Source organism: Stenella coeruleoalba, assembly GCF_951394435.1.
Source record: "Stenella coeruleoalba genome assembly, chromosome: 1".
NCBI lineage: Eukaryota > Metazoa > Chordata > Mammalia > Artiodactyla > Delphinidae > Stenella > Stenella coeruleoalba.
This window is the reverse complement of record NC_137169.1, coordinates 74354283-74379155: the sequence shown is the minus strand read 5'-3', so window position 1 is coordinate 74379155 and position 24873 is coordinate 74354283. Positions and strand designations below refer to the sequence as shown.

The window sequence follows — 24873 nt, the reverse complement described above, 5'->3', positions numbered from 1 at the left end:
TAAGCCCAGTTTCAAGTAGAAGCATTTGTGAGCATTTTCAAAATCACTTCTTTCTGTTTCAGCCTGAACTGTCTTCACAAGGGAGAAGTGAAGACAGCACCTTTTCTCTGGTTTCCTGTTTCTTGATTTTGGTGCACTCTCCCACGTGGTTCCTGAGAGAGATGAACTGGAGGCTGGCAAAGCTTGTTGTCTGAGTGAAAGCCCATGGGTATCACTGTGTTTTTAACCCCCAAATGAACGTTTCTTAGTTGCTTTGAGAATCCTCTTGAAGTTTCTCTCTCTCCTCTCAGATCATTTTCTTCTTTTGCAAATAATCCTTGCCTTAGGTTTGTTCTGGACAAAACTCTATGAGAAGGAAAGAACTCATTTCTAAAAGAGCTCTCTTCCAGAACAAAACAAGGCTTATTCTAATCTTAAAAAATTAAGTAAACCTTAAACAGTTCTAGAGTGGGAAGCATGGCTGTGATGTAAATGTGGTGTCTTATTTATTCTTGGCCAATGCTGTTAAAATTCCTGTACCAATTTTCCTCTTTCTTCTTATAGTTCTGGCTCCTCCTTCCCACATCTCAAGGAGGGAATTATGAAGCTGTTCACCATCCCTCTCCTTATAAGCTTGGCAATTGAAAGGGAAGAATAAAAGCCCACGTCTAAAGATAATACAGGGACTTCCCTGGTGGTCCATTGGCTAAGAGTCCATGCTCCCAATGCAGGAGGTCTGGGTTGGATCCCTGGTCAGGGAACTAGATCCCACATGCATGCTGCAACTAAGGATCCCCCATGCCCGCGTGCTGCAACAAAGATCCGGCTTGCCGCAACTAAGACTCTCGATGAAGCCAAATAAATAAATATTAAAAAAATAAATAAAGATAATACACAATGTAGATAATTGAGAATTGGCTATAGACCATTTATTCCCTTGAAATTGATTGTACATAGACAAACTTCTCATTTTTAATGTCCTTAGGAAAAATTTTAATAATTACTTAATTTTGATATGAGGAAAAGAAACCTCAGGTTTTCTGGTTTCTTTCTAATTGTCTACATAGGAAAAACTATAGCACACATGCTGTAAGTGAGTGGCAAATAGTTAATAAGCTCTCTTTGAATAATTAGTGAATTTTTGAACCAGATTCTCTCTAGGCATAGGTAACTTTTGAGAGTTGTTGGAATTTCCTTTTCTTTTTTTTTTAACATCTTTATTAGATTATAATTGCTTTACAATGTTGTGTTAGTTTCTGCTGTACAACAAAGTGAATCAGCTATATGTATACCTATATTCCCCTCCCTCTTGGGCCTCTCTCCCACCCTCCTCCATCCCACCCCTCTAGGTCGTCACAAGGAATTTTCAAGATATTTAGTCTTAAAATGTTTTCTTAAAAATAAAAATAGAAGAGCTTAACTTGGGCTGTATATGAACTTGTCTACCAAATCTTTAATTTTGGGAAGAAATGGTAACCAATCGTACAACTGGTAGACATGTCCACCATTGGCTCCACTTACCTGAACTCTGATATCAACTTGATGAGACCTTCAAACTCTTTCTCTGGTTTAGAAGTCCCCAGGGTCTGCTTAGGGCCTGAATATGAGTGTAGGGGGCATTTTAAAGACACTTCTCTTTCAGGGCCAGTAAGAGTGGCAGCAACACAGGAATTAGAGATAAGGTGACATATCCAAAAATTACATATGAACTGACCTCAGATTCTTATTTAAAAGGTATTTTTGTAAATTCCTAGCATCATGGTAATGATATCCTCAACATCCACAACATCCTCACCTTTGTCATCCTGTAAAAATCAATGAAGCTAAGAAGGGGACTGAGGAGTGAAGAAAAAGACTTAAATAAGGGAAACCATGGTAAATAAATGTTAATTTTCCGTTAGGAAAACATCCTCACATGTTCAACTATATACACCTTCCAGGCTGACACTGTTTGGTGTGGCCCTAGCTTAGAAGGTCTAGCATGTTGCTTAGCAATAGAAGGGAAAGAAAGACTGAGAATCTATAGAATGTGTCACATGCTCATGCGTATCTGATAACTGTCTTCATACTTTCTATCTGTACACCAGGTACAGAGTTGTTTTTTCAGACCTCTTATTATAAGGAAACATATACATTTTATGTTTTTTAAATTTAATATACAATTTTTACCTTATAGACACATTGTTAAGAAACTCAGTCAAAGTCTTTGATTGTCCCAGTGCGTCTTTTTCTTCTTCCGAAAATTCTCTTGGATAATATTGCGTAGTAGCATTTTTGGGATATGTCCTAATATATTGAAAGAAATCGAACACTAAAAGTTAGATCAAAGACAAGCAAATATAGGTCATAACAGGGCAAAGATTTTTCTCTGTGACAATATTAGGATATTATTTTATACTTAAATTCTATATATTGAATTCTTTCTTTATCCTAGACAATTGATGTTGGCTGCCATTCTAACTATTTGTGAATTTCTCTTTGACATAATCAACAAGCTCTTTATTGTAAAAAAAAATATTTAGGGCTTCCCTGGTGGTGCAGTGGTTGAGAGTCCGCCTGCCGATGCAGGGGACACAGGTTCGTGCCCCGGTCCGGGAAGATCCCACATGCCGCGGAGCGGCTGGGCCCGTGAGCCATGGCCGCTGAGCCTGCGCGTCCGGAGCCTGTGCTCCGCGACGGGAGAGGCCACAGCGGTGAGAGGCCCGCGTACCGCAAAAAAAATAAATAAATAAAAACTATTCAGGCTGTATCTTCAAAGGAAGAGCAGCATTAAAAAAAAATATATATTTAGCTATCATTTTAAACTTACAGAAAAGTTGTAAGAAGGGTATAAGAAATTCCCATACATTCTTTACCCAGATTCATTAATTATTAACATTTTGTCACATTTGTGTATCATTCTTTCTTCATTTCATTAAATCAGTGTTTCTCAACCAGTGCGATCCTGTTCCATCTTCTCAATCCAGGAATACTTGGTAATGTCTGGAAACAATGTTGGCTGTCACAACTGGGAAGAGCTCCTGGCATCTAGAGGGTAGAGCCCAGGGATGCTAGAGTGCATAAGGCAGCTCTCCCACAACAGAGAATTATCCAGCCGGTAGTGTTGAGGTTGAGAAACTCTGCTCTAAATATACAAAACCTGGAACAAGTTACATTTTGGCAGTAATGGCAGCACCATCTCTGGGAGAAAACATTGCATCCAGTCCACTCTCAGTGTTCACCTCCACCCTTGAACACAACACATTGTATTGTACCTCTGGGCTTTGTGAGTCTCACCCACTAGACTGAGTGAGCTCCTTGATCTTAGGGTGTGGGGCTGTAGAAAGATCATATGGCAAGTCCTTAAGAGAGTGCACTCTGGTGACAGGCTGCCTGGCTTTGAAGCCTGGTTCTATCACTTACTACCTATGTGACCCTGAGCTAATTATTTAACCTCTCTGTGCCTGGCTTTTCATCCCTAAAAGAAATTCTGAAAGTCCCTAGCTCACAGTGTCATTGTAAGGATTGAATGTGTTAATAGATGCAAAGCTTTTAAAACAGTGCCTAGGACATTTTAAGTGCTCAAAAAAAATTAGGTTGTATTTAACCTGTGTTGTTGAACAAATGTCAGGAAAATGTCTCTGAGAGGCAAGTATATTAATGGAGAGTAATCAAACAGAGCGGTAAAGAGAGTTTTGTTTATATTTAATTGAACAATTCATTCTTTTTTTCCCTGCCTAGATCAGTATCCACAGCAGAAGACAGAGTGATGGAAAGAAAGAATGCTGGTGCTGGAACCAGAGACTTGGGTTCAGATCTTAGCGTCACCTTTAATTTTCTGTCCCACACTAGTACCCTCCAGGTAGGATTAAGTAAGAAATTATATGGTGCCTGGTGGTTTCATCAAAGTAGCAATATGACTGAGTCACTCTTATTTTTTAAAATGTGATTTGTTTTGTTGTTTCTCAGCAGATCTATTCATTATTGCTTTAAATTTAAATTATGTTCTAAACATTGAGCTTTCATTTTTAACCTCTTTTTGCCTTAGTTTCCTTATTTGTAAAATGGAATGGTGCCTACCTCAGAGGGCAGTTGTGAGGATTAATTGAGTTGATATGTGCAAAGTATTGATTCTTAGAAGAATGCCTGGTATGTGGTAAGAACACTGTAAACATTTGCTTTCATTGTCATTACTCTTTGAACCTCATCTTTGATTTTGTTTTTTTACTTCTTCCATCACAATCATATATCCCATCTTTTCCACCTAATTTCTGATCTTAGTAAGTGGTACGAGCATTCTCCCAAGTCACCTGGATTTGAACCATTTGAATTCCCTTTGATTTACTCCCCCCCACCACCCCACTTTGTGGGTCAAGACCTGCCGCTAAATCCTCCATCTACATAGAAACAACTGTTCATCATTATCAGTCAACATTCATTGAGAGCCTAATAAATCTAGAGTCCTGTGGTTAGGGTCCCTGTTGTTAGAAGTTCACTCTCCCTTTCTGAGTCTACCTCGTGAGTCTACCTTGGCTGACTCATTCTTTTCACTTTTCTGCAACCTGGTAGAAAAATAGAAATCTCTAGTTGTCTTGACTAAGAAATTTTTCTCAAAATCTAAGTTTCTTTTGTACTAACGAATCACCTCTCTCTTTCCTGTCTTACCCTCACTTCTTGGTGTTTAATGATCTTTGATGTCCTAATTCTCTGCCAAGACTTGACTACCAATCCTTGTCTTTCTCGTCATCTCTTTTGGTTTGGCCTGTCTGTCTATCTGCCTCCCCGGTTTCTGACCCATGTCTTGTCCTGACCGCTGGTATCTAGGTACATGTGCTCTAACTTTAACATTACATTTTAATGGTTCCTGATCCTTTGGTTCACAGAGATCTGAAAATCATGTTTTGTACTGTGGTCCACACTGAGGACCCAAGATTCTCCTGGTCACAGCCTCTCTCACTGTATATTTCATGGCTCTTCTCTAAACATTGAACTCAAGTCAGTGACGCTGCACATTCTTCCTTAACTTGATCATTCTCCTCCTCCTTCCCTTCCTTGGTTCCTTTTCCCCCTCCATTTAATAAATATGTGCCAGGAACTGTCCTAGGAGTTGGGGATATAGAAGTAAACAAAATAGACAAAGTTCCAGTCTCATGGAGCTTCAGTTCTAAGTGGTGGTGAGGCGAAGGTGAGAGAAGAGAGACAATGCTTGGTGAATTCAAGGAACAAGGAAGCCAGTGGGGCTGGAATGGATGAACCAGGGGAATTGTGGGAAATGAGGGTAGAGGGGCAGATGGAATTTAGATCACATGAAACCTTGTAGGTTCCTTCAGGATGGGAAGCCATAGGAGGGTTTTTGTCAGTGACATGATATGACTTGCATTTTAACAGGATTAGTCTGGCTCTTCTATGAAGAACAGAATGTAGGAGGGAAAGGATGGATGGAGAAAGCCCAGTTAGGGTGCATTCCAGTAATCTAGGCAAGAGACGATCATGGCTTGAACCAAGGTGATAGCAGTGAATATGTTTTGAAGATAGACCCAAGAAAATTCAAGGTTTGGGGTCTGAGTAATTACAAGAAGATCAGTGCCATGTACTGAGATGAGGAAGATTCAGGGAGTTTCAGGTACGAAAATAGAAAATCAAAAGTTTGTTGTTGGGCGTGTTAACTTTGAAACACCTATTAGATACTTAAGGAAGCTTATGAATATATGAGTGTAGAGTTCAGGGGAGAGACTGAGCTTGAAGGTATAGATTTGGGAGCCACCAGCAAACAGATAATAGGTAACACCACAGGAATGAATAAATTCACCCAGGGATTAAGCGTAGTTAGAGAAAACATCAAAAGGAGTTAGCTTTGGGGTCCTTTAATATTTAGAAATCGGAAGGAGAAGGATCAAGTAAAAGAGACTGAGAAGCAGCTGCCAGTGAGTTAGGAGGGGTACACTGAGTATTGCCCATAAGCCAAGAAGGAGAAATAGTCAACCATGTTAAATACTGATGAGAAGCGGAGAAAGAGGGTGTCTGAAAATGGGATTAGGCGTTCAGACCACTGCAGGTCTTTGGTGACCTTGTTAAGACTAGAGTGGGCCCAAGGCAGAATGGAAGAGAAGGTGCAACTAGAGAATGTGAAAAACTGCTGTGAGGAGTTTTGTTGTTAAAAAGAAAAAGAAAAAAAAAGCAGAGAAAGTAGCTAATAGCCAGAAAGGTTGAAACAGTTTTTTGTTTGTTGGCTTTAATGATGGGAGTTACAGCATTTTGTATTATACATGTCTCCTCTTCACCGTCTCTTCTTGGTTTGCTGACACCATCTTACTTTACCTGGTTTAGTTACAGTAGATTCCCATTTGGCCAATCTCCTCAACTCCCGGTTTTTTTTTTTTCCCTCTGCACTCCAATACATACTGCCTGGCTCATCTTACTTTAATAGCTTTAATCTTGCCTCTCCCTTGCTTCAGACCTTGCCAAAATTCCCTATTGTCTGCCACAGAGAATCTGCTTGTCTCTGCTGCTCCCTCCACGCTACTCAGGCTGGTCACCTTGTGGTCCCATGCAGACTCTGTTCATCCCACCCCCTAGATGTTCAGGTCATTTAAAAAAATCTGGGATGTTTTCCCTTTATGTCTCCAAATCATATTCAACATTTGTAGCTTATCTTTTATAGATCTAAAATTATTTCAAAATAACATTTTTAATCCTAAAAAATATGCATAGATTACCTAAATACGTCTTCAGATTTATACAACATTCAAAGCCGAGCTCAAGTCCCCAAAACATTCCCTCAGCAATCAATTTTACATCAATTCATTCACTGGATAAATTTTAATTAAATTACAAATTTAATTAATCATTTGTAGTCTCAAAGTGCTCAGGATCTAAGGCAGACAGGTGAGCAGATGAATAAAATATGGGTCATCAGTACTACAGTAAAGATACCTCTAAGCTCTAGTGGGAACCCAGAGGAGAGAGTGATCAGCTCTACCTGGAGTTTCTAGGAAATCATAGAGGAGGGGGTACTGAACTGGAACTTAAAGGGTGAAGAGGGGTGGGTAAGGTAGTGAAGGGCATTTTATGCAGAGGAATAGCAAGGGCAAAGGCAGGAAAACATGGGAGAGCAGGTATTCTGGGAGCTGGAAGTAGCTCATAGGCTAGAGCACAGAGGGCTTGCTTGGGAACAGGGCTGGACAGGCAGACAGTGCCTTGTCATGAAGGAAGGAGGACCTTATATGTCATCCTAACGGCTCTGGATGAGATGGAGAGACATGGAAGAGATTTGGGCAGTAGTGAAGTAAAACAATCTGATTTGGTACGTAAGAATGATCACTTAGGCAGTAGAATAGACAAGTTAGAAGGCAATGGTCATATTTCAGATGAGATGACCAGGTCCCCTTCTCTGAGAGAAGTACTACAGTTATTAACAGCATTGCTCATTTTCCCACTTCATAATCTTTACAGTCTTATATACTTGTATTTCATTTTCCTAGTAAGATTGTTAAAAGGCATTGTTGCCTATAATTAGATCTTGAGCTGAATTACTCTGTGGAGATCTGGCATCACTGTCAATGCATTTCTATTATACAGATCTCTCAAAGTAATCATGGATGTTGCTGGATTTTACCACAATTGCCTTTGAAAATACATATAAATTCATCACATACTTACCATCTTGTCTGAGTACTTGTGTCCTTGATTTTGGGGACGACTTGCATGCCAACATCTCTCTCAAGTTGCTTAAGGGTAAACTTTTTATCTGGGTAGGCTGTACATTCAATATAGGCATCTTTTACGCTGGAAGCATTCTGGTCACTGAACTTAACTGGGGCACCAAATTCACTTCGTTTTCGAGAAATCATATATGTAATCTGCAACACATGTAAGCAGTACAGGAAACAATCGAGTCTCTGGAGAAAAATGATGTGTGGTCGATAACACTGGTGCTCTGCCCACATCCTCTTGGACCCCTTTGTGTACTTTCTGTGCACCTTTCCAGGTCCTTTTGCTCTCTGTTCCCACAGCCACCAGCCACCTACCTCTCTTCTGTGGAGGATGCTCTAGAGCTACCAGGACCACTTTGCCTGAAGGTACAAAGAACGGGAAGTGACTGGAAGTTCATATCCAGACCAGCAATGGACTGGTGGGCGACATATGGAAGCCCATCTCTTTTGCTTCTGTTTGGGACAACTCTGAGGTATAATTTACACTCCAGAGTTCCCTAGAGGTGCAGGCTGAAGCCTTCACTCTGCCAGACTTTTGCCTGAGAGTGTACCCTTGCAGGGCTTCTGTCTCAGTCCTGCTGCTTTCCTATTCTCTTTCATAATAAATCACTTGCACACGATTGCTCCTCTCAGGGGCTGATCTGGGAATGCCACTTGGTTAGTTTCCTAGGGCTGCTGTAACCACATACCACAGACTAGGTAGCTTAAAACAACAGGAATTTATTCTCTCTTGGTTGTGGAGGCTGGAAGTCTGAACTAAGGTGTTGGAGGGTTGGTTCCTTCTGAGGCGGAATCTGTTCCCTGCCTGCTCCCAGCTTCTGATGTGATGGCCAGCAATCCTAGGTGTTGCTTGGCTTGTGATACATCACTCCAATTTCTGCCTCCGTCTTCCATGGCGTCCTCCCTGTGTCTCTATGTTTTCACAGGAGCGTCTTCTTATAATGACGCCTGCCGTATTGGATAAAACTCCCCTCATTTCCTTTCTGAGGTACTGGGGTTTAGGACTTCAACTTATCTTTTGGAGGGAGACACAGTCCAGCCCATAACACCCCCCTAAGACAGTGACCATTCTTCTATCAAAAAAAGCCATATCCCTGCAGCAAACACAGCAAACCACACTGATCCCTCGGGAATACGTGTTGCTCAGCTATAGGGAGGTGACGGCTAGACATCATATTCAAGCTGCTTACCTCTTTTGTGGATTCTTTAACCGATTCTTCCTCAATTTCTTTTTCACTGCCCAGAGAAACCCATGGTTTAGAGATAGGTGGCTTATAAATATATATGTCTTCAGGAATATGCTCTTTATATTCTTCTTGCTCTTCTGGAACTTCTGGAGGCTGCAATAAAATAAATAGGATTCTAAAATGTATTACCAGGGCTTCCCTGGTGGCGCAGTGGTGAAGAATCCGCCTGCCAACGCAGGGGACACAGGTTCGAGGCCTGGGCTGGGGAGATCCCACGTGTCGCGGAGCAACTAAGCCCGTGCGCCACAACTACTGAGCCTGCACTCTAGAGCCCGTGAGCCACAACTGAAGCCCACACGCCTAGAGCCCACGCTCCACAACAAGAGAAGCCACCGCAATGAGAAGCTCGCGCACCGCAACGAAGTGTAGGCCCCACTCACCCCAACTAGAGAAAGCCCGCGCGCAGCAACAAAGACCCAACGCAGCCAAAAATAAATAAATAAAATAAATAATAATAAAAGTTTTAAAAATAATATATTAAAAAATAAAATATATTACCAGAAAAAAACCTATGGCTGCCAAAGGGAAAGGGGGGAGGAATAAATTAGGAGGTGGGATTAACATATACACACTACTGTATATAAGACAGATAACCAACAAGGACCTACTGTATAGCACAGGGAACTCTACTCAGTATTTTGTAATAACCTATAAGGGAAAAGAATCTGAAAAAGAATATATATATACATATATACACATATGTATATAAAACTGAATCACATTGCTGTACACCTGAAACTAACACAACATTGTAAATCAACTACACTTCAATTAATAAAAAAGAGACAAGTTCAGCAAATATATATACGTATTACCAAATTTAGGTTATAAACTTTGCTTTTATATAAATTCGTTAAGCTCTTATTATTTTTCTTCTTTGTTGGTTCATGCTTTTCAACTATGAGAGGGAAACTATGTAAAAAAAAAAAAGGAAGAATGACAAAAAAGAAAGAGATCAAGGATATATATATATAAAGAAGATGAAAGAATCAAGAGGGGAGAGGAAAAAAAGGAAAAGATGTGTGGTAAGAAAAAAGCATTTACTGTATGCGTTTAAGAATATGGAATGCTAAAACTTGATAAAATATAAAACTAATTTTCTCTGATTTAATGAAATGTTTTTCTGATGAGAGGATTATATGTATGAATAAATATGATATCCATTAAATTATAAAGAGCAAATGTTTTTTAAACCAAGATGTCCACAAGAAGATATACAGACAGATAAAGATATAGATACAGGTACATATATAGATATATCGATGTTCACTGCTACTTTATTCATAATAGTGAAAAAATGGGCAACCAGATGAATATCAATAGGGAAAAGGGTTGATACATTTTGGTATAGTCAGAAGATAAAAATCTCATAAAACAGTTGCAATGAACAAACTCAATCTACATGTATATGATTTTAAACATATCAACATGAATAGATCCTAGAATTTTACAATTTGGTGAAAAACAAAAGTTGCAAAACAAGTTGTATAATACAATTTTATATAAAATTTAAATGAAAGAAACAATAAAATGTATTATTTGTGGAGCATACATGCATGGTAACAGTATGAAACCATGGACAGAAGACTATATAACAACGTTAGAATAATAGTTCCTTATAGAGAGAAGTTAGAAAAATTGAATTAAGGAGGATATAAGAGGCAGTGAAACATTATCTCTTATATTTTCTTTCCTTTCAAAAGAATTTGAAGTAAATATGATAAAATATTAACATTTGTTAATTCTGAGTGGTGACTGTATAGATATTTGTTTCATCATCTGTGCTTTTCTATACACTTGAAATATTTCACCATAATAAAAAAATTAAAACACAGAATAAAGCAATCATAAAAATAAAACTGAAAATGTTAAGGCTAACTGAGAAATTATTTCAAATGTAAAAAGTGTTCGATATTTTAAAATTCTATGGCTTTCCTTATTTTTCTTGCTTATTGGACAACCACACAAACCCCTCTGTCTCCCTCAGTTTGACCAAACCTCCCCATGAGGATGCCAGACCGGAAGGCAAGTGTCAGAAACCTGTTGCCTTTCATGACCACTTTGAACGCAACATCCCAAAGGTGAACTGACTTCCTTTCCTTGGAAACTACCATTCTTTTATAATCTGCTTATCTTTGACACCCTGTTCCCCTCAATTGCCCACTGACCAGGTTGTTCTTTAAAAATTTTGCTTTTAAATAATCATAGCAAAAATTTATGGAGCACTTAGCTTTGTGCCAGGCACTATACAAAGGGCTTTACCTGCATCAGCCCATTTAATCTTCACAACAGCCCTATTGGTGCCACCATTTTGCAGATGAGAGGTTCAGTAGCTTACCCAAAGTCATGGTGATGGCAAGAGAAGAAGCAGGAATATGGGCCAAGGAATGGCCGAGAGCAGTGGTACTCCAGATTTGTTGTTTCCAGTCCCACTGGGTAAATGAAGGGCAAATAAGTAGAGTATCTGCTACCCTGAGTTGTCTGAGTTAGCTCACCCTTAGCCCACCTACTCTAGGCCCCAGGGAATCAGAGCTGAACGAGAATAATCATGACCATGTCTGGAGTTCCCCCAGAGGTACTGCTTCCTTCTGACAATCAACAGATTGCTTAGGGTGTGCTTACATTTAAATAGTTTTCCTTGCCCTCTTCAGTTCCAATAAGATAAAAGTTAAGTCCATATTTGAAGTCTTTGTCGTAAACAAGGAGAAGCTCATCTCCAGGATATTCCTACAAAAATATAATCAAAACAGAAGGTTAATGTTCAGTAGTCATTCAGTTTATTCAGATTTGACACAAAATTAATATTTCTTTAATCAATCAATCATAGAAGATAACCATAGTGCTAACCTATGGTTAATAACCTCAAATTGCAAAGTTATTTTATTAACTTACAAACGCTCTTAAAACACAATGCATCCAGGGAAACTTACCATGCAATTTTATTTCTAACAGGAAAAAAAGGAAGCATTCCTTTTATTTGGTATTGTGCTCTGTAGCATGTTTGTGGACAAATCAGGACTAAAATTATGAATTAAACAATTAAAGCAGTATGGGAAAATAAGGGTAGGTTCCCTTTCTAGCTAAAATTGGGCAAGGATGAGCTTTTCTGGGTGTGGAGTAAGACAAAATGTCACAGATAGGAGTTCGCTTTTCACAAAGGGTCATCAAGAAGGATTCCCAAGGAGGGATGGGCAAGCTAGCATTTGCCCAAAGTAATGGGAAATGCCAGATTTGAACTCAGAAATCTCTCCAACTTTTGTGATTATGTATCAGGAACCTCTTGAGGCAGGACTGAAAAATAAAGAGGGATACTGTACTTACCTGAATAATTTTTTTGACTGGGTAGAAATCAGATACTGCAGCTCTGTTTTCAAAGTCTGCAAAAATATCTTCTTTTCTGATAAGTTTATAAGGTTGTTCATCTGTGACATCTTCATCTATTCTGCAGTTAAATATCTCCTGGGTCTTGCTAGTTAACACTAAAGGATAAATTTCTGGATGACCTGGGAAAGGCAAAGTGGAATTTGGACATTAAATATAACCATTTAAAATATTAACACTAAGAAACATGCAATTGTTTGCTTTAAATAATTGCCTTGGTTAAAATTTTAAAAGACTTTAAAATCATTGTTCATATTTTTAAAGTAAGTTTATCCATTATAAAAAATGTCAACAAATGAACTTATTTACAAAACAGAAACAGACTCACAGACTTAGGAAACAAACGTATCGTTACAAAAGGGGAAATGTGACAGCAGGGAGGGATAAACTGGGAGTTTGGAATTGACATATACACACTATTATACTTAAAATAGATAACCAACAAGGACCTACTGTATAGCACAGGGAACTGTACTCAATATTCTATAATAACCTCAATGGGAAAAAAATCTGAAAAAGAATAGATATATGTATAACTGAATCACTTTGCTGTACACCTGAAACTAACACAGCATTGTAAATCAATTATACTCCAATATAAAATAAAAAATTTTTTTAATGTCAAAAAGATAAAAAGATGAAAATAACAATTCCCCATAATTCTATCTCTCAAGAGAGAACCTCTATTAATCGTTTGCTCTATTTCCTTCCAGTCACTCCATATATAGTATCTTAAATGAAATTCTAAATCCTGCCTTTCATACTTACTATTATGTCACTAGAATTTTACTATGACATTATATAATTTTTCTAATGCATCATTTTAAATTAATGTAATTCTATAGCATAATTTTTAACTGTTCTGTTGTTGGTAAGCATTACATTTTTTCTCATTTGTTTCTAGTGATTATAAATAACTCTACAAACAAATATATAGTTTATAAACTTTTATCACATTTCAAATTATTTTCTTAGGTTTTAAAAAAAATTTTGTGTGTGGTTTAACATTATATTTTAAATCTGAAAGAAGACAAAGGTCAAATTCTCAAAACTAATACTTAAGATCTAATGAATAACAAAAGCGTAAGAACCAAGACAGTTATATATGATGAGAATGTACAGAAATGGCCTGAATGACAGTTGAAAATAGCAGTTCATATTTTTTTTTCAGTTATACATATACATGTATCTGTTCTTTTTCAAATTATTTTCCCAGGATAGGTTGTAAAAGTGAAATTATTGGTTCAAAGGTATTATCACCATCTTAGGCTCTATCAAACCTGTATTGCTCTCCTAAAACACCTCCTCCCTTACCCCTTCACCTGTTGCTCTCTCTCACCAGGTGACCCTGCTTCCTCTCACAGAGAAAATTCTGTGTCTGTACAGCAAAGAATCCTGTGATGTCCCGCAGCCCTGCCCACCAGCTCATCAGCACAGGCCCCGTCTTTCTGCCCTTCCCCCCAGTTCGAAGACCTGCCTGCCCCTCTCCACCCTTCTCAGCCCATCAACTCTTCCTCTCCCGTCAACCTTTCCTACCTCTGCGCTGTTTGCCCTCAGCATGCTGATTTGCTCAATGGTCTCCCGTTTTAAAGAAACTTCCCTTGACCCTAGATAGGTACCTCTGCTCCCTAGGGCTCTTTTTCAGTCAAACTTGTTATTCAGTTCTTCACACTTTTTTTTTTTTAATTTATTTATTTTTGCCTGCGTTGGGTCTTTGTTGCTGTGCACGGGCTTTCTCTAGTTGTGGTGAGCAGGGGCTACTCTTCATTGCGGTGTGCGGGCTTCTCATTGCGGTGGCTTCTCTTGCTGAGGAGCATGGCCTCTAGGGAGAGCGGGCTTCGGTAGTTGTGGTGCCTGAGCTTAGTGGCTCCGCGGCATGTGGGATCATTCTGGACCAGGTCTCGAACCCGTGTCGCCTGCGTTGCCAGGCGGATTCTTAATCACTACGCCACCAGGGAAGCCCTAGTTCTTCACACTTTAAAGCTACTGACTTTCCAATTAGGTTGTATTAGTAAACCTGGAACTGGGGAGGAAGGTGAGGTAGGGAATCCTTCTTCCCTCCTCTGGTTCCCCAGTCCCAGAATTGCCCTCAAAAGAGGAGGGAGGGGAGGTTCAACAGGCTTCCATTCCTGTTCTTCCTGTCCCTTTGCCCCCCACCCCAGGTCAGTCCTGGGCAGCAGCAAGCCCTGGGACAGCAGATGGAAGAAGACAAGTTATCGTTTTGCATCAATCTTCTCTCTCAACCCTACCTCTCATTTTCTTACCCTTTTTATCACCATCAGCTTCTACCACCCCAGGTTCAGTTCTGCATTTATCCCCAGAACTCCCTCCCCCAACTCTATGCTCCGGGGGCCCCAGAACCCACTCCCATCCTCTCCAGGCCCCCCACACCTGGATGTCCCAACATCCTCCCTCCCACTACTCAACAGGTGCGTCCTCGAGGCAAAAAGTGCATGCAGCCTCTCAAGTAGGAATTTTGAGCTTATTTTCCCACAGAAACATTGACCCCTCGCCCTGGAAGCTCTATGATATGATTATTCAGGTGATTATTAGTGACTCTATACATAACACTGATTATGTATGGAAATATATTCCAAATTGCAATCAGTTGGCATAATAAACAAACATTTGGAATACAAGCGGTTCATAAATTAGGGACAAATTGCCCATTTTTATCTCCCCTTAAAATACTAACCCTAACACCTGCATGTAGAGGATGCTCAAAGGCAACTGTTTTTTTTTGTTGTTGTTGTTTGTTTGTTTGCTTCAGATCATATTTATTGTGGGGTTCGGGGTGGGGATCTTGGGGTTAGAGTGCAGCAACTGTGGCTGGCGGGATAAGCCGCTCTCGATGTGCCTGCAGGAGCTGTCCAGGTGTCAGGGATGGGATGGTCCAGGGCCAGAGGGCATGCAGGATCCCGGGGGTGCTTATGACAGGAAGCAGTGTGCTGGCGCCTGGGATGAGGGGGTCTCCAGAGCTTCACACACAGCAGGGCCCCCAGCACGCCCTCGGGGGGGACCTCAGGGCCCAGATCCTGGCTGCTGGTGAGGCAGAGGTGACGTTGCAGGGCAGCCACAGCCTCGGGGTCTGCCCCAAAACAGCTGTTGACTTGATTCACATGCAAGTTATCCTTTAAAATCACATTGCCAGCCGTAATTTGTAGAGTGTCCGATGCATAACAGCCCTTGGAGTTTTGTCTTGGAAAACCACTAGGTGGAACTGTGAGACCCACACTGAGCTGAAGCCAAAAAGGAGGTGGCCGCCCTTCATAAACAGAGGTGCTCACAAAGACCAGAAAGCTTCCTACCCTCCACAAAACTGGAAGGACACTGACAAAGATGGTGTTCTATGTCACCTGCTCCCACTAAACATACTTCAAATCCTACTGGCTGGATATTTGTCATAAAAATAATCCTTTTACACTAATTGGGCTTTTTCAAGGCAACTTTAATAGAGGATCTAACATTCCTTTATCTAGAAGTTAGCAGTAGTAGTAGCCTGTTTCTGGCTGGGGTCGGGAATCGGTAATAACTGCAGGCAACTAGTAGCCAATAGACTACACAGAACTCCTAGAGTCTAGTACCTCCGTGCCCTACCTGAACAATGGCCAAACTAAACAGAGCAAGGCCTGACGCTACTGGCCACCCCAAGGGTCTCTGGCTAAATTCAGTGTAAGAACTGTTGTTATTTAGGCTTTGAGGCCTGCACTGAAGATAGCACTGTAGGTATGTAACAATGAGGCTCTGGTGATTAGCGATGAGATGGGCTCTGGGCTCAGTTGTGCCTCCAGCAGAGAGGTCCAGGAGGGTGAGAAGGATGTTGGAGCAGAGGAGAAGGGCTGCAGGGTCTCCTGAAGCTTACAGAGGTCAGGAGTGCCTGCCATGAGGGCAAGACCTACTGGATAGGGGGCCAGGCCAGTGCACTGAGTGAATAACGGTGTGAGTAAATAACAGCATGTTAATTATAGTAGCTTCTGTGAAGCACCTACTGCCAGACGCTATTCTAAGCACATTACATGGATTATTAATTCATTTACTCTTCATAACAACATTCAGACGCCGCTCCTGTAATCGTCTCCTTTTTTTTTTTTTTTTTTTTGCGGTACTGGGGCCTCTCACTGTTGTGGCCTCTCCCGTTGCGGAGCACAGGCTCCGGACGCGCAGGCTCAGCGGCCATGGCTCACGGGCCCAGCCGCTCCGCGGCATGTGGGATCTTCCCGGACCGGGGCACAAACCCGTGTCCCCTGCATCGGCAGGCGGACTCCCAACCACTGCGCCACCAGGAAGGCCCTGTCTCCATTTTTTAGCTGAGAAAACTGAGGCCCACAGAGTCCAAGTAAGGTATCCAAGGTTGGGGGCTGGGAGTTAGAAATAGGGGAGCTAGGATCCAAACCAAGGTCCCTGCACTGTAACTAGCAGGCCATACTTTCTCTCAAAAGTGTGAACACAGGGTGAACACAGGGCTTCCCTGGTGGCGCAGTGGTTGAGAGTCCGCCTGCCGATGCAGGGGACACGGGTTCATGCCCCGGTCCGGGAAAATCCCACGTGCCGCGGAGCGGCTGGGCCCGTGAACCATGGCTGCTGAGCCTGCGCGTCCGGAGCCTGTGCTCCGCAACGGGAGAGGCCACAACAGTGAGAGGCCCGCGTACCGCAAAAAAAAAAAAAAAAAAAAAAAAAAAAATCGTGAACACAGCAGAGCACAGGAGATGGTCCTCCTCCTCCTTCACAGATAGTCAGGGAGGTAAGAGAGATACACTGTATAGGATGCAGTGAATGACAGTTATTCACTTGGTAGAGCAGGAGCCAAAGACAGACTCAAGCTCCACACAAATAACTAGCTCGGAATCTTGCTGTGCGCGCAAGGAAGAGGCTGGTGCAATATAAATCATAGGTCACACATCAGTTGTCCTGCATATTGAAACAGAGTATGTAAATAAGCCCCGTGCATTTCATCCATATCTTTTTTTTAGCATTTTGGTTGTTGTTTACTTTAAAAAAATAGTTTTATTGAGATATAATTGATAAATAATAAACTGTATATATTTAAAGTGTACAATTTGATAAACATATGCATTTACCCATGAAACCATCATCACAATGGAGATAAAGAACAAATCTATAATCCCCAAAAGTTTCCTCCTGCCCCTTCTCCCAGCACCCCTCCTCACTCCCAGGTAACCACTGCTCTGCTTTCTATTGCTATAGATAAGTAGTTTGTTTTTTATGGAATAGTTATAAAACTCACCTCTCTGGGCATCTGCTTCCTCATCTGAGGAATGAGGTAGTGATACCTACCGCATGAGCTTGTTGCAGAAGTTAAATTAGGTAGTCCATGCACATTTCCTTAAAAATTGCACAACACTTTTTGTTTGTTTGTCTTCTTTTGCTCAGCACAATTATTTTGAGATTCACTCATGTGGCTGCACGTAGCAGTAGCTCATTCCTTTATATTTCTGACTAGTATTTCATAAAAGAAAAAATGAATTAGGCAAAGATTTCTTAAGAGTTACAGTTTGGGGTGTTGTATCTCAGAAATCTTTGCTAATCCAAGGTTACAAAGATTTTTCTCCTATGTTTTCTTCTAGAAGTTTTATAATATTTGGTTTTATATTTAGGTCTATGATCCATTTTGAGATAATATTCATATATAATGTGCGATATGGATTGAGGTTCACTTTTTTGCATGTAAATATCCAACTGTTCCAGCATCATTTGTTGAAAAGACTATCTCTTCTCCACTGAACTGCCTTTGTACTTACTTTTGTTGAAAATCAATCAACCATATATGTGTGAATATAGTTTTGGACTCCTTATTCTCATTCACTGATCTATTTCTCTATCTTTTTTTTTGGCCGCGCCGTGCAGCTTGTGGGATCTTAGTACCCTGACCAGGGAATGAACACAGGCCCTTGGCCGTGAAAGTGCGGAGTCCTAACCACTGGACCTCAGGGGAATTCCCTATTTCTCTATCTTTATAGTATTTTGTTTTTATACTAACAACAGTAAAATGCAAACCTTCTCTGAGACAGCCCTCTGTAAGGAAATGTGCATGGACTACCTAATTTAACTTCTGCAACAAGCTCATGAGGTAGGTGTCACTACCTCATTCTTCAGATGAGGAAGCAGAGGCCCAGAGAGGTGAAGTTGTTTGTGGTCACACAGTCATTAAGTGGCAGAATTATGATTCAAACCACATCTGTTTAATTCCAAAAACTGTGCTATTAATCACTTGTGGTAAACAGAATAATGTCCGCCCAAAGATATCCATGTCCTAATTTCTGAAACCTGTGAATATGTTGCCTTACATGCCAAAAGGGACTTGCAGGTGTGATTAAGTTCAGGATCTTGAGATGGGAAGATTACTGGGCTCCTGAGGTGGGTCCAATGTAATCACAAGGGTCCTTATAAGAGAAAGGCAGGAGGGTCAATGCCAAGGAAGGACATGTGACACGGAGGCAGAGGTCTATGCCAGAGAAAGATTAGAAGATGCTATGCTGCTGGCTTTGAAGACAGAGGAAGGGGCCAAGAGTCAATGGACACAGGGAGCCATTAGGTGAAAAAGGTAAACAAACAGATTATCCCTTCCGAGCCTCCAGAAGGAACCAGCACTGCCAACACCTTGACTTTACCCCAGTGAAAGTAATTTCAGACTCCTGATTTCTAACATTGTATGATAATAAATTTGTGGTAATTTGTTATAGCAGCAATAGACCATTAATACACCACAGATACTCTAACCTGTATTAAAGTGTGACTTATAATTTGGGTAAATTATTTAACTTTTGGGAGTCACAGCACCTCCATCTTGTAATGGCCACAGCAATGTTACTTCCTAGAGCTGAAGGGATGAGGGGTATGCCGGGCACAAAGCTGTTACTCCGTAAATGTTAACTACATGTAAAAATCATACCTCTTCTCTAGAAACCTCCAGACGTTGCCTTAATTAGGAGACAGTTTTTAGCTATTCTATTGCTCCCTTGGTTCCTTGGTAGGAAAGGGAAACCTAGTCCCCTGCAGCATAACAGCCACAAGTCCTGAGTGACAGCTGACAATGTCAGACCCCACATCAAGGAAGTCAGAGGGTCCTGGTGTTGCCTGAGGGGAGTCTGGGGGTAGAGAGAGAGGCTGTAAAATAAGGGGATGCTAAGTCAAAACCTACCCTCAAGTCTCACTACAAAGTGCTAAGATTTCTTTTTCTTTTTTGTTTTTCTCCTTAAAGAAACATACTCACATCTATTTTTCAGCCCATATACTTTCAGCTGACACCTCTCCACCATGCCCCATTCTCAGGTCCATGGATTTGCTTACCAGTTAATTATTTAGTCAGGAAATATTTACCATGCAGCTACTATGTGAAAAGCATGGTGCTAGTGCCAGGGTATACAATCTAGAGGGGGAGACAGACATTAAATAGATAAATACACTCAGAAATACATAAGGACAAATGGTGACAAGTGCTATCTAGGAGAAAACAGGGTGAGAGATAGAACATAGAACTAAGGAGGGTGGTAGTGCTGGTGGTCTGTCTAAACAGGAAGAACAGGGAAAGCAATTCATTCATTTATTCAATCAATCAATCAACAAATATTTATTGAGTGCTTATTCTGTATCAAGATAGGCATTGGGGTAGAGGGGTGAACAAGAGTTTCTGTTCCCCTGAAGCTTGTGTGTGTGAAAAAAAGAGAGAGAGAAAGAAAGAGAGAGAGAGAGCACACACAAGGGAGGGCCAGCATGGGTATGTATGTAAACAGCTACGTGTTATAAATGCATAAACAAATAAATATGCTCCATCCTCATTCATAAATTTTATATTTGCAAATTCACTTGCTAAAATGTATTTGTAATCCCAAGATCGATAGTTGTGGCGCTTTCACGTTCACTAGTGGGCATGCTTAAAGTGACAAAAAATGTGAATTGCCTGATGTGCATATTGCCAGGTAAGGTCGGACAAGATGATGCTCTACCATCTTCCATGTGCTCTCATACTGCAAACAGTGTCTTTCCACTGTCTATATAGTACCACATTTTTCACATTTTTGTGCTTTGTATTGGTGATTTGCCTATTTAAAATGGTCCCCAAGCTTACTGCTAAAGTGCTGTCTAGTGTTCCCAAGTGCAAGAAGGCTGTGATATGTTTTACAAGAAAACATGTGTATTAGATAAGCATCAGTCAGGCATGAATTATAGTGCTGTTGGCTGTGAGTTCAATGTTAATGAATCAGCAATATATATTAAATAAGTCATCTTTAAAGAGAAACACACATAAAACAAGGTTATGTATTAGTTGGTTAATGAAATGTTGTGACCAGAGGCTTGGAGGAACCTAATCCTGTATTTTCCCTAGGAGCAATGGTTCAGTATCTGCTAATTCAGCGTTTGCAGCAACTGTATAGAACTTCCATGAATAATGAGAATTGACTGTACTTTAACTTCAGAACTATAAGTGCTATGAAGGCAATAAAATAGGGTACTAGGTGAAAGAAATGCCTTCAAGGAAGGCCTCTTGCAGAGATTAGATTGGAGTCTGGATCTGAATGATGAGAAGGAGGAAGGTGCATGGAAGGCTTATCCAGGCATTGGGAACAGCAAGAGCAAAGGTCCTGAGGCAGGAACAAATTCAGTATGTTTTGTGCTAAGTAAGGCTGATGAGCTGTAGATGGAGGTGAAGGATAGAGAGACAAGTTCAGAGAGGAAGGTGGAGCCAGGACCACTATAAGGACAAAGAAAAGCCATGGGAGAGTTTAAGCAGGAAAAAGCCAAGTCAGAGGGTTTCTGTGTGCAGAATGCATTGAAGGAGGCTGAGTGGAAGCAGGGATACTGGTTAGGGATTAAGGATCTAATCTAAGTGAGGGATGTGGAGGCTAAGGTTGCAGCTGTGGAGATTATGTGAATTGAATGGGTTTGAGATATGTTTTAGGTGTTGAATTGACAGGACTTGGTATGGTTTAGATGCAAGTGAGGAGGTGTTGACGGGAAGAAAGGGGTCAAAGATAACTCCCAAGTTTCTGGGTGGTGCATTCATTAAACATTTGTTGGGCAGCACACCCAGTTCCAATGCTATTTATTGTTTGCTAACATCCTCCCACCACCTCCCTGCCTTCACACACCACACCTGCAACCCCTTTGCTCCCTTGGCCTGGCCACCATCATCTCTTTCCTAGATTGTTGCAATAGCTTCCTAACTAGTCTCTGCCTCTGTCTTTGCCCCTGCAATTCCCAAAAGAGTAGCCAGGGTGGCCCTTTAAAAACATAAGTCAGTTGTTTTTGGATGGAATGTCCTATAAATATCAATTAAGTCCACCTTGTTTAATGTATCATTTAAAGCTTGTGGTTCCTTATTTATTTTCATTTTGGATGATCTGTCCATTGGTGAAAGTGGGGTGTTAAAGTCCCCTACTATGATTGTGTTACTGTCGATTTCCCCTTTTATGGCTGTTAGTATTTGCCTTATGTATTGAGGTGCTCCTATGTTGGGTGCATAAATATTTACAATTGTTATATCTTTTTCTTGGATTGATCCCTTGATCATTATGTAGTGTCCTTCTTTGTCTCTTGTAATAGTCCTTGTTTTAAAATCTATTTTGTTTGATATGAGAATTGCTACTCCAGCTTTCTTTTGATTTCCATTTGCATGGAGTATCTTTTTCCATCCCCTCGCTTTCAGTCTGTGTGTGTCCCTAGGTCTGAAGTGGGTCTCTTGTAGACAGCATATATATGGGTCTTGTTTTTGTATCCATTCAGCCAGTCTATGTCTTTTGGTTGGAGCATTTAATCCATTTATATTTAAGGTAATTATTGATATGTATGTTTCTATTACCATTTTCTTAGCTGTTTTGGGTTTGTTATTGTAGGTCTTCTCCTTCTCTTGTGTTTCTTGCCTAGAGAAGTTCCTTTAGCATTTGTTGTAAAGCTGGTTTGGTGGTGCTGAATTCTCTTAGTTTTTGCTTGTCTGTAAAGGTTTTAATTTCTTCGTGAAATCTGAATGAGATCCTTGAAAGAAATTAAAGATGATACAAATAGATGGAGAGATATACCATGTTCTTGGATTGGAAGAATCGACATTGTGAAAATGCCTATACTACTCAAAGCAATCTACAGATTCAATGCAATCCCTATCAAACTACCACTGGCATTTTTCACAGAACTAGAACAAAAAATTTCACAGTTTGTATGTAAATACAAAGGACTCCGAATAGCCAAAGCAAACTTGAGAAAGAAAAACGGAGCTGGAGGAATCAGGCCCCCTGACTTCGGACTATACCACAAAGGTACAGTAATCAAGACAGTATGGTACTGGCACAAAAACAGAAATATAGATCAATGGAACAGGATAGAAAGCCCAGAGATAAACCCATGCATGTATGGTCACCTTATCTTTGATAAAGGAGGCAAGAATATACAGTGGAGAAAAGACAGCCTGTTCAATAAGTGGTGCTGGGAAAACTGGACAGCTACATGTAAAAGAATGAAATTAGAACACTCCCTAACACCATACACAAAAATAAACTAAAAATGGATTAAAGACCTAAATGTAAGGTCACACACTATAAAACTCTTAGAGGAAAACATAGGCAGAACACTCTATGACATAAATCACAGCAAGATCCTTTTTGACCCACCTCCTAGAGAAATGGAAATAAAAACAAAAATAAACAAATGGGACCTAATGAAGCTTAAAAGCTTTTGCACAGCAAAGGAAACCATAAATAAGACGAAAAGATAACCCTCAGAATGGGAGAAAATATTTGCAAATGAAGCAACTGACAAAGGATTAATCTCCAAAATTTACAGGCAGCTCATGCAGCTCAATATCAAACAAACAAACAACCCAATCCAAAAATGGGCAGAAGACCTAAATAGACATTTCCCCAAAGAAGATATAGAGATTGCCAACAAACACATGAAAGAATGCTCAACATAATTAATCATTAGAGAAATGCAAATCAAAACTACAATGAGATATCTCACACCGTTCAGAATGGCCATCATCAAAAAATCTACGAACAATAAATGCTGGAGACAGTGTGGAGAAAAGGGAACCCTCTTGCAGTGTTGGTGGGAATGTAAATTGATTCAACCACTATGGAGAACAGTATGGAGGTTCCTTAAAAAACTACAAATAGAACTACCATATGACCCAGCAATCCCACTACTGGGCATATACACTGAGAAAACCATAATTGAAAAAGAGTCATGTACCACAATGTTCATTGCAGCTCTATTTACAATAGCCAGGACATGGAAGCAACCTAAGTGTCCATTGACAGATGAATGGATAAAGAAGATGTGGCACATATATATAATGGAATATTACTCAGCCATAAAAAGAAACAAAATGGAGTTATTTGTAGTGAGGTGGATGGACCTAGAGTCTGTCATACAGAGTGAAGTAAGTCCGAAAGAGAAAAACAAATACTGTATGCTGACACATATATATGGAATCTAAAAAAAGCGGTCATGAAGAACCTAGGGGCAAGACGGGAATAAAGACACAAACCTAGTAGAGAATGGACTTGAGAATATGGGGAGGGGGAAGGGTAAGCTGGGACAAAGTGAGAGCGTGGCATGGACATATATACACTACGAAACGTAAAATAGCTAGCTAGTGGGAAGCAGCCACAAAGCACAGGGAGATCAGCTGGGTGCTTTGTGACCACCTAGAGGGGTGGGATAGGGAGGGTGGGAGGGAGGGAGACACGAGAGGGAAGAGATATGGGGACATATGTATATGTATAACTGATTCACTTTGTTAGAAAGCAGAAACTAACACACCACTGTAAAGCAATTATACTCCAATAAAGATGTTAAATTAAAAAAAAAGTAAGTCAGATCATGTTACCTCTCTGCTTACATACCAACAGCTCCCCATCCTAAAAGCCAAAATCTTTACAATGACCAGCAAGGCTTTTAGAGATTCTTCCTCCCCACCCTCACGGTTTCCCCTCTGTTTCTAAACATGAAGTGCATCATCTAAGGCAACTCTGAGAAAAAGTTTCAACAACAACAACAAAAATAAAAGTTGTTGGAATAAGATTATTTAACATCTAAAAGTAGGAACCATATTAGTTCGGTTGTTTAAGTTCTAGTTTATTTGCTTAAAAATCATCCTCTTTCCTTGAAATAGCGGAACCCCACCATAGCGTACAGATAAATATTGCCCATGATCAGAGTTTGAAAAATACTATTATAATAAAAGTAATGACTTGCAGACAACACACTTTACAGTTATAAAAGGTCTCTCAATAATCATACAATGTTGGATTTTTAAGGGACTGCTTGGTCCAAGTCTATTTCTCAGTTTGAAATTCTCTCTTCCACTCTTACTTTTTATTTTTTCTTTAGAAATTTTATTTTATATTCCAAATGACATGATGTAACTTTAGTCCATGCACATTTTGATCATTTCAATCTGTAATATTCTCCCTTGCTTATTGCATATTAAAATGTAGTAGAACTGGGGACGTAAATTCTAAATTGTATTTCCACTTACCCATGCTCTCCATATTCACAGGTTCTGCTTCTTCACTAACTAGAATATAATAAAATGATGTCAAATTTACATTTTTGAGTCGAAT

The 24873-nt window shown here is 40.2% G+C and overlaps 1 protein-coding gene across 4 annotated transcripts in view; it reads right to left on the bottom strand.

Moving 5' to 3' along the window:
- The window catches only part of DNAI3 (dynein axonemal intermediate chain 3), an 83586-nt gene that overhangs the window by 47838 nt on the left and 10875 nt on the right, over nt 1-24873 (bottom strand). For all 4 annotated transcript variants that reach the window (XM_079934056.1, XM_079934057.1, XM_079934059.1 and 1 more), the window contains exons 3-8: nt 24789-24827; nt 12239-12420; nt 11540-11644; nt 8861-9010; nt 7618-7817; nt 2149-2265 (exon numbers count right to left, since the gene is read on the bottom strand). In XM_079934056.1, coding sequence (XP_079790182.1) covers nt 2149-2265; nt 7618-7817; nt 8861-9010; nt 11540-11644; nt 12239-12420; nt 24789-24827 — 793 coding nt within the window. The remainder of the gene's footprint in view (nt 1-2148; nt 2266-7617; nt 7818-8860; nt 9011-11539; nt 11645-12238; nt 12421-24788; nt 24828-24873) is intronic.